This window comes from Octopus sinensis, linkage group LG2 (genome assembly GCF_006345805.1).
Source record: "Octopus sinensis linkage group LG2, ASM634580v1, whole genome shotgun sequence".
Classification (NCBI taxonomy): Eukaryota; Metazoa; Mollusca; class Cephalopoda; order Octopoda; family Octopodidae; genus Octopus; species Octopus sinensis.
The window spans coordinates 102,315,897-102,326,071 of record NC_042998.1 but is presented as its reverse complement, the minus strand read 5'-3'; the positions used below and the strand labels follow the sequence as shown (position 1 = coordinate 102,326,071).

Below are 10,175 nucleotides of genomic sequence, written 5' to 3'. Positions count from 1 at the left end.
GAAACAGCTTAGAGACTATATGTAACAACTAATTGAGGTGGAAGAGGACTTATTGGATGCGAACACGCATGTCGTGCGTTGTCTGAAGGGCGTGTGTATGTGTGAGTGTGGCTATGTGAACGGGTGAGTGTGCTTGTGTGTGTATGAATCGGTGAGGCTGTGTGGGAATGTGTGCATGGACGGAGTGGGAATGTGTTTATGCGTGTGTGTACATGTGTATTGCTGCGTTTGTGCCCATATTTGTGTGTCATTCTGTTGCTCTTGATCTCTCTCTGTATAAAAGTGTGTGTGTACTTATCTCTATGTGTCACTCTGGAAGTGTGTGTGCATGCGTGTACATGTGTATCACTCTGCTGCGTGTGTGTCGAAGTGTGTGTACGTGCGTATATATATGTGTATATGTATGTCTATGTGTGTATGTGTGTGCATTATGAGTGAGTTGGTTATGTGTAAATGACTAAAGATAAGATAAGTTAAAATGTTAATTTTAAGGTAGTTGTAGAGATAGTCATTGAGATGAGGGATTGTGTTGAGTTAGAAAGGAGTTTCAGCATGAAGAGTAAAGATGTAACGCTCTTTCAGGTGGAGTCTACATTTGGTGGATCCATCGTGTAGGTCAGAGCCGAAGAAGGCAATATCTGAGGTGGAGTGGTTGGCCAAGCGAAAATGACGGGCGACAGCGGTGTTCGTCAGTAGACGAACGTCTCATAGATGTTCGGTGAACCGTTCGGCTTGATGGTGGCCTGTCTCACCTGCGAAAAGAGATTAAACCTGATGCACTAAATAAGGGTGGAGGAAGTGCAGGAGAAAGAATATATATATATATATATATATATATATATATATATAATATATATATATATATATACAGAGAGAGAGAGAGAGGAGAGAGAGAGAGAGAGAGACTGGAATCAAAATTTAACATATATATATATGTATATATATTGATAAAAATAGTAAAACAAGAAAAGAAAGAAAGAAACCTCGATATTATGTAAATAGAGGAATTTATCTGTAAATGTAAAATGTGACAATTATTCGGTAGCCATGACAAAACCCCATGTTTCGGATGCCGAGGTGGAAAACCACGCCCCCACATATAGGTATGTGCGTATATAGACGTGGTTTACTCTTTGTAAACTCCCTTATGCCCTTTTTTGTATTGCTACCCTTAGCCCTGGCTTTTCTTGTGCTTGTGCGTATATAGACGTGTGTAGGAACCTTTACGGCGCGTGTGAATGTGTGTGTGTGTGTGGGGGGGGTTGTATGTATATACATATACATTTGGCGAATGGTGATAGTGAGGATGTGTGCGTTTTTATGTGAGGGTGGATGAACATATACTTTTAGGCGCACGCACGTGGTTATGCGGGCGCGCATGTATAAGAATAAACATGCACGCTTACGTGAATACTCTGAAATTATTTTACCCCCATACTTACCGGTCATTCGAATAGTTCTTTTGTCTTATTAACGGTCAATCACATAGTAATTTCCCTTTGTATAACGGTCATTTTTCATAGCATTTTTCCGATGACCGGATAACTGAAGAGATGGTGGCGTGGTTTTCCACCTCGGCATCCGAAACTCAGAGTTTTATCCTGGCTACCGAATAATTGCCACATATTACATATATATATATATATATATATATATATATTATATATATATATATATAATATGCGACAATTATTCGGTAGCTTCCACCCCGACATCCAAAACTCGGAGTTTTATCATCGCTAGCGAATAATTGTCACATATTATATAAATAATATATATATATATATATATATGTGTGTGTGTGTAATATGTGGCAATCATTTGGTAGCCATGATAAAACTCCGAGTTTCGGATGTCGGGGTGGACGCCCGCACCAACATCACTTCAGTTATCGGGTCATCAAAAAATGTTATCTGTGTGAACGGGTAGCATTTTTTGATGGCCCGATAACTGAAGAGATGGCGATGCGGTTTTCCGCCCCGACATCCTAAACTCGGAGTTTTACTATGGCTACCCAACAATTGTCACATATATTTACAGATAAATCCCTCTATTTACATAATATCGAGGTCTCTTTTATTCTTTTGTTTCCTTACCATTACTATCAATATATATATATATATATATATAATTTTGATTCCAGTCTATTGTTTTCCGTTTTTTTATTTACTCTGTTTTCATATTCTTATATTTCATAGTCTTCTTTAATTAGTGTCAAATAAACCAGTGCATGCTATCTTTTCAACTATTTTTTCTTTGACATCTTACATGAACTTTTACGTTGACAGTAAAATACAAATAAACATGCAAGCATGTATGTAGGTGTATGCAAGTATCTATGTTCTTCATATGCACAAAAACAAATGACACACCTCAAAACGCCAATATAATTATTGATTCATTAAGAATCAATATGGTTAAATCGCTTGGCAAAGATGGCAATAAGAAATATAAACGTATTTATACAATTTCAACTTAAATTTGACAGTTTGCATGAAAGGAAGAGAAAACACAATATTCCATCCAGAAAAAAAAGGTAATTAAAAATATTAACTAGATTATGTCTGGGAGATAATAATTTACTCAAAATAGCCACCCTCAGTTTTCACCATTGCCTCAAAACGGGTTCGAGACATGGCATGGTGCACGCATTCTTCAATGTGTCCATGGGAAGATCTTCGAAAGACTTCTTGACCTTGGCGACCAGTTCAGCTTTGGTACTGCAGGCAGATTGGTTGGTGTCATTCTCAACCACAACACGTTCATAGTAATCTACAGGATTACAATTGGGTTATTAGGAGAGCAGAAATTTTAGGCTGGGGAAGTCGTAGAAGTTATCCAACAATTAATGTTTTTTTTCGGAGGAATGGTAAATAGTCAAATCTTGCTGCCAAACGTATGGCCTCCCAGTAGTAACTATATTCAGCCAAGATTTAATCACAGTCTCTAGCACCTACACATAGCCGTTGAAAGCCCTGTTCAGAATGCAAGGACGAGCTCCGACATGCAGACGCAGTCAGAACATTCGTTGTGTCCCTTACTACTGGACACGGCTTCGTAGTCTCTGTTCATGTCGCGTCTAAAAGACTTTACATGGTTCAAAGAGAATGGGGCTGCAGCCACAATTTCGGGATTTTGACACCCGGTTCAAATCATTATGGTACAGGTAAATCTCATTCAATATTCAGGAGCTTTCCAGTACTCCATGTTATCTAACCTTTTCTCGGCTATGCTTTTAAACTTTATGCTTTCTAATGCCGTTGACTGTTCGTCAAAAATGGAGACATGAAAAAGTTGTCACATTTAGCCTGAACATCCTGGAGAACCAGAAGGAAAAAAGTAATTCTCCACTAATACTAAATTTGTAGTGAAAGAGGTGCAAAATTTTCTTACGACATCCATATTATAAAAATACCTATATGTGTATCTGTGTGCGTGTGCTTGTATTCTTTGTGTCTATGAGTATATGAGGACACACACGCACACCCACATACACACATATACATATATACATGTACACACATATATATATATATATATACTTACATACATAATATATAAATACACACATATGAATATACACATATATATATATATATATATATATTACAAAATTAGAGAATGGAGAAACATACTTAAATCAATAAAACATCAACTATCAGATGATACCCAATCAAACTTTAATACACCATTACATATCAGTAAAGGCATTATACAAAATATACAGTAAGAGTAAATAGACAAAGAGATATAAGTATAAAATTTCAAATATAATATGTAATTAAATCAAATCTGACAGCTGTTTCGGCAGTGAGGGCAGTCATACCTCATTTAACCTATAAGCCATAAAGGCAGGTATAAATGAGGCATTAACAAAGATGCCCCACGGCCTCTTCAGAGAATTAAATTTGTTATAATTGTGAAAAAGATTATTTAACCATATACATATAAATATAAAAATATAAAAATGTAAAATATAAAAACTTATACATAAACTTCATAATGCTACACTTATATAATATAATACTCATTGGTACAATAATGGAAGGTAAACAGAACAAAATAAAACAAAATATATAACAGTGTATATATTAATATTAATAAGCACCGATATTATACATATTTGGCTAATAGTTTAAAAAAAAAAACTAACACATAGGGAGATGAAAAATAATAATTAAAACCATGGTTCAGTTCATAAAATTATAAAGCGATAAAAGTCAATAAAAATTACTATTAATATTAATAATAATAATAATAATAATAATAATAATAATAATAATAGATACAGTTATGTTTGCACCAAGTCCATCCTTTCAAGATCGAAATAACTATGAGTTTAGAAATACTGACCACTAGGTAATGATAATTTAGATTAATTCGATTGGCTATTGGTTTGAAATTTTAAATCACAAAAGAAATTATACGGTTGGTTAGTCAAGGAACGCCAATATTCACACGCGCATCTACAGATCAATCGCACATACACACATAATTATATGTATACACATACACTTATACACATACATAACCACAAGCAACAACTAGCACATAGATAAACAAAAAGGGAAGCAACTATGCTGCCATTTAGTCCTTCAAAATTATAACTATGCCTCAAATAACGAAAATGATCCACTCATGCATTTCATAAAATATTTATTTACAGATAGAAATATATTTTTAAATATCAGTATGTTACGAAGTCAGATACTATTTCATTGGGTATACACACATATATACATATATATACTATGTGTGTATGTATACCTTGTATGTATATATCTGTATCACCGTATCACTCTCTCCTTCTATGTGTGTGATTATATATATATATATATATATATATATATATATATATATATATATATATATGTATGTATGCATGTGCGTGTTTGTGTATGTGTATGTCAGTGACTGAGTGAGTGTGTGTGTGTGTGCGTGCATGCGTGCGTACATAATCGTTTGTGTCAAAGAAATGAGCGAGTGCACAGTACATGTAGTAGACTGTATGATTTATTGAAATTGAACTTTTATTTCCTGATTCGATTTTCACGCCACAACAATTTTCAGACGAGAAAATTTAATAACTGATTATGCGGTATATGTTTTGATTCACTTCACGTATGTGCGTTGTCTTGATTTTGACAGCTTGTCGGCTCACATTTTGAGTTAGCTGTTAGGCTGTTATTTTCGGGGTTTATTTTTCCTTGGTGGGTTTGTTTTTTCATAGATTTTCAGATCATGAAACGTGGTTCTAATGTGTTTATTGCTTTATATCTACTGAAAATCTCTGGTAATTTAATGAAGGATGCATGTATATTTTACATATAATGTGTTTTGATATGCATCGTATTACGCTTCTCTATATTGGTGTCACGGAGGGATGTTTTGTTGTTGAAATTTCTGCTGCGGTTAAAGTTAACCGCATTTGTTAATTTGTAAGAAGCATAGGTGTAAAGCTGATTACACTCATACAAAAATACCTCATTCTACGAACGTAATACGTTGCTGAAAATCTGACCATCACGAGAAATCTCTTCAGGGAAAATAAATTTTCGCAATGACTTTTATGTTATCAAATAGCATAGGCGTAGGAGTGGCTTACCAACCGCATGTTTCCGGGTTCAGTCCCACTCCGTGGCACATTGGGCAAGTGTCTTCTACTATAGCCTTGGGTCGACTAACGCCTTGTGAGTGGATTTGGTAGGCGGAAACTAAAAGATAACGTCGTATATATGTATATATATGTGTGTGTGTGTGTTTGCGTGCCTGTGTTTGTCCCCCCATCATCATCGCTTGACAATCGATGTTGGTGTGTTTACGTCGCCGTAACTTAGCAGTTCGGCAAAAGAGACCGAAAGACTAAGTAATAGGCTCACAAAGAATAAGTCCTGGGGTCGATTTGCTCAACTAAAGGCGGTGCTCCAGCATGGCCGCAGTCAAATGACTGAAACAAGTAAAAGAGTAAAAGATTAAGTAAGATTGGGTTCCTTCGGACTTTTTCGAAAAAACAATAGCAAGAACGCAACAGACAATAAGTAACACGATCACCGTTTTACATGAAATTAATTTCTTAATATACACAGAATAATTTAGATACATAAAAGCACATACGCATTTTGATGAGGGAAAACAAATCGTAATATCTTAAGAGTGCGTTCTTACCACAAAAGATGTTTACAGTTCTATCATTGGTTGTGTTGGAATGTGCATTACAAGGATTATCACGGATAGTGTTTACTCTCTTGTAGTTCATTATCACGAACTACAGCTTGAAAGATGATTAATGTAGCCTAAGGTGTTTGGTGCTTATGGCGCATCATTTCTTTGTGCAGCCAGTGTACGAACTGAATTCACTGTAAACTCCTTGTATAATTTATGCTACGTTCACAATTAGGAGTATTATCTGCAAAAATATACAAACATTCTTCTATAAGATATTACCATCGGGTTTATTGACACATTACTCCGACGATTCTGACCCTTGATCCATATTCTCCATACTCCCAGGAGTGGTTCCATTTTAAATGTTACATTGGATCTATGAAATTATAAGACCTGGGCAATTGATGGAGTAGGTTTAACTATATAGATTGATTCTGCCTAAAACACAAGTGACTATTGATCTTAAGAAGTAATAGTAGTTTTAAATTGTTAACCATTAAAAATTACGCCATCTGGATTTCCGTAAAAGCGAAATTTGAGACGGAATCCTGAAATTAATGGTCATATAATACAATTTCCGTAAGCGCAAAACTCCGGAACATGAGGTAGCCGTAATGCGGATGCTGCCTGTATTACATTATAGAGAAAATTCTGCTATAGAACACTTCACACTACAAACAAAACACCACGATCAAGGAATAAAATTAACAACCCATTAAGAAAGGCGAATTGTATATCAATCATCAAACATAAACACACATGCACATATACACGATCATGCACACGCATGCACAAACGCGCACACACATATACACAAACACACACATGCTCGCTCACACATACACATTCTCGCTCAAACACACACACACAAACACGCGCGACCAGAACAGGCTATGCCTTAACCAATAAATGTGAACTATTACACACCGTGTTCTCATAGGAACCAGAAATTCGCGCTGACCAGAAACTCAATGAGATAAATAGTCAGTTAAAACATGCTACATGTGAATGACTTTGTTTGTGCGTGCGTGTGCTTGTATGTGTGTGTGTGTGTGTGTGTGTGTGTGTGTGTGTGTGTGTGTGTGTGTGTGTTTTAGTAACAATAGTATTGTGAATGACTTCCAACGTCGACTTGTAAAGCCATCATCAGACTGATCGTGCATTAGAGTTTAACTTGGCTCTATGGTGTCTCTATGTTATAAGTCTCTGTCGCGGGTGGAGTTCAATCAAATGATAATTAGGTTCTAAAATGAGTTGTGATAAATTTTATTTGAAATTGTTTTATTGTTCAGAATTCAATCCCGCGTGCGGAATTGTAATCGAGTATTACAATTAGATGTGATAGCTTCATCTCTTGGGGTTATTGTTTAGGGCCGGGATGTCCAACCATTTTTCTTAGTGAGCCAAATTATAAATTTAAGTATACTCACCGGGTCACAAAGTTACTTAGATATAAACTTTGAAAAAGGTCAAAATATAGAGAATAATTTTTTTTAATAACAAATATTTATACAAGATAATGTGCTATTGACAATAAAAAGGAAATTATACTTACACAAAATAAAATCAATGTGATTTTTGGCATTGATTTCCGTTAATGATATTCCCAATATCTCCTTCTATGATACTATTCTAAGAATGTTTGTTAAATGGCATTCAGTCATCCTATTTTTTTCAGATGATTTTCATACGCGAAAGGAATTGTTAACAGCAGTATGTACAACTCCAAATGCACAATAGCTAAATTGGCAATTTGATCAAATTCATTAAGAGAATGCAATTCCTTGTAAAAGTCAAGAAGAGCATGCTCTCTATCATAAGTACTCCAAGATTCTCTAGTTTGAAGCTCAATAAGTTCTAGCTGGTATTTGGTTGGTTCTTCCTCATAAATGAAAGTAGAGCACTCAACAATTTTTGTTCAGTTTCTATCTTTCTGAAGTCAGAAAATCTGGTTGTAGCATATTCTAACAAAGCTTCACATAATTTAGTGCATTATTCAAAGTTCACAGGAAATTCTTCTTGTCTGTTAGATAAAATCTGAAAATGCACAATTTCCCCACCCTTATGAAAAATTCTATTCGTTTAGTAAAACTTGTTATTTGCTCATACTTTGAATAACATAACTAGTCTTTTCCTTGTAAATGTAAATTAAGTTCAGCTAACATTCCAATGATATATGCTAAGAAAGACAGATCATTCAACCATTCTTCATTTGCTAAAAGATCTACAGTTTGTGTTTTGTTTTACATGAACTGTTTTATTTTGGACAGCAATAATTGAAATCTATTCAAATTTGTCGCTTGACCTAGCCATCTTCATTTTGAGAAATAAATAGTGTTTTCATACTCACCGCCAATTTCTATCAAGTATGCTTTCAATGCACGATGGTGCAAGTCCCGAGATCTGATAAAATTAACAATGTTCACAATATCTGTCACCAAGTCTTTCATATTTGATTTTTGAGCAGATAATTGCTTGAAATTTGAGCACATAATTGATGAATCAAGCAATGATGGTTAAGTATATCATGATCAACCATTTCTTTGAATAAATAATAAACCCATTATTTTTACCAGTTAATGCAGGAGCACCATCATTTATAATCGATTTTATTTTATTTCTATCAACATTGAACTTTTCTAATGATAAAGTAACATGCTCAATTATGTCTCTGCCAGTTGTTGTACACTTCATATGACACAGATCCAACATTTCTTCAATCATATTAAAATTGACATTAATTCCTCTGATGAAAATAACCAATTGTGCAGTGTCATTTGCATCAGTACTTTCGTCTAATGATAAACTGTATTGAACACATTTAGGTAATTGAGTCTGCAATGTACCCACAATACTGTCAGCTAAGTCATCGATTCTTCTACCAAATGTCTGATGCGACAAACTCTTTTCATTGAATAAGTTCGCCTTCTCGGGACAGTATTCATTAAAAGCAATTATAATACATTCATTAATTCGCCATCTCTCCATAGCTTACCCTCCTGAGACAATTTTTCAGCTATTAAGTAACTAACATTTTTATATGTACCAGTTTCCCAACATGATTTTTGAAAATTATTGTGAACTAAGCTTCTTCAATTCATTTGTTTTCCTTTTCTTTCTTTCTCCGTTTAATTCATTATATTGTAGCTCGTGTTTGGCAGCATAATGACGCTTAATATTGTATTATTTGCAAACAACAATTTTATCATTACATAAGAGGCAAATAATATTATTGCATGTTTTAATTATGAAGTATTTTTCTGTCCATAGGATATTGAATTTTCTTTTTTCTACTGTTATTTTTCTCTTCTTGGTATCACATGCAATGACCAAATAATGGGCTATTAAAATTAACAATTAAAACCATTACGTAATCATGTTGATATTAATATTCTGTAAATCAGAAACAAATAAAGAATAAATAATCTCTTCCGCATAAAGCATTAGCATTGGACTTAGGCTAGACTAGAAACACTGAAGTACCACTGAAGTCACTATCATTTTACATTGTAAAGACGGTTAGGAAATAACACAATCAATATTAACCCGACCGCAAAAGGTTTGAAACTGAAACAATGGCTGTTAATTATGCATCAACGACGTAGAGTCAGCTATAACAAGAAAATAACACATAGTGGGCCGCGGGTAAGACAGTCCTGGTTTAGATGTTCACATAAGATTGCAGATGGGAGAAAAGGTGAGTTGTTCAGGAGATACGTCACTAGGTTTAATTGTTGATTTTATTAATAGGAGATTTAAACTCTATTTTGCCAATATCGAGGTTATAGTTCAGTTCAACTTTTAACCCTTTTAAATCAGATTTTGCCAAGTTTTATGGAGAAGTTTCGCTATCACAAAAGAACGTTAGTTGGTGAAAAGGTTAGTTGGTCAGCAGAATTATGTAATACTTGTTGGTGTAATTTATGGGATTTAACATGTTTGTTTGGGAAGGAGGAAATATTATCAGTCAAGCACTTTGAAATAGTTACAAGAATGAACGGACGATGTCA

General features: G+C 34.5%; 1 protein-coding gene across 1 annotated transcript; it reads right to left on the bottom strand.

Annotated features, from left to right (window-relative positions):
- Positions 1–8,667: 8,667 nt before the first annotated feature.
- Positions 8,668–9,153, bottom strand: LOC115225506 (general transcription factor II-I repeat domain-containing protein 2-like). Its single transcript, XM_029796463.1, has one exon. It carries the CDS (start codon positions 9,151–9,153, stop codon positions 8,668–8,670), a length of 486 nt encoding a protein of 161 aa, XP_029652323.1.
- Between the last annotated feature and the right edge of the window lie 1,022 nt (positions 9,154–10,175).

Bases quoted from the DNA above. Each gene is read 5' to 3' on its own strand.
- LOC115225506 (XM_029796463.1), bottom strand. From the start codon at position 9,153: ATGGAGAGATGGCGAATTAATGAATGTATTATAATTGCTTTTAATGAA.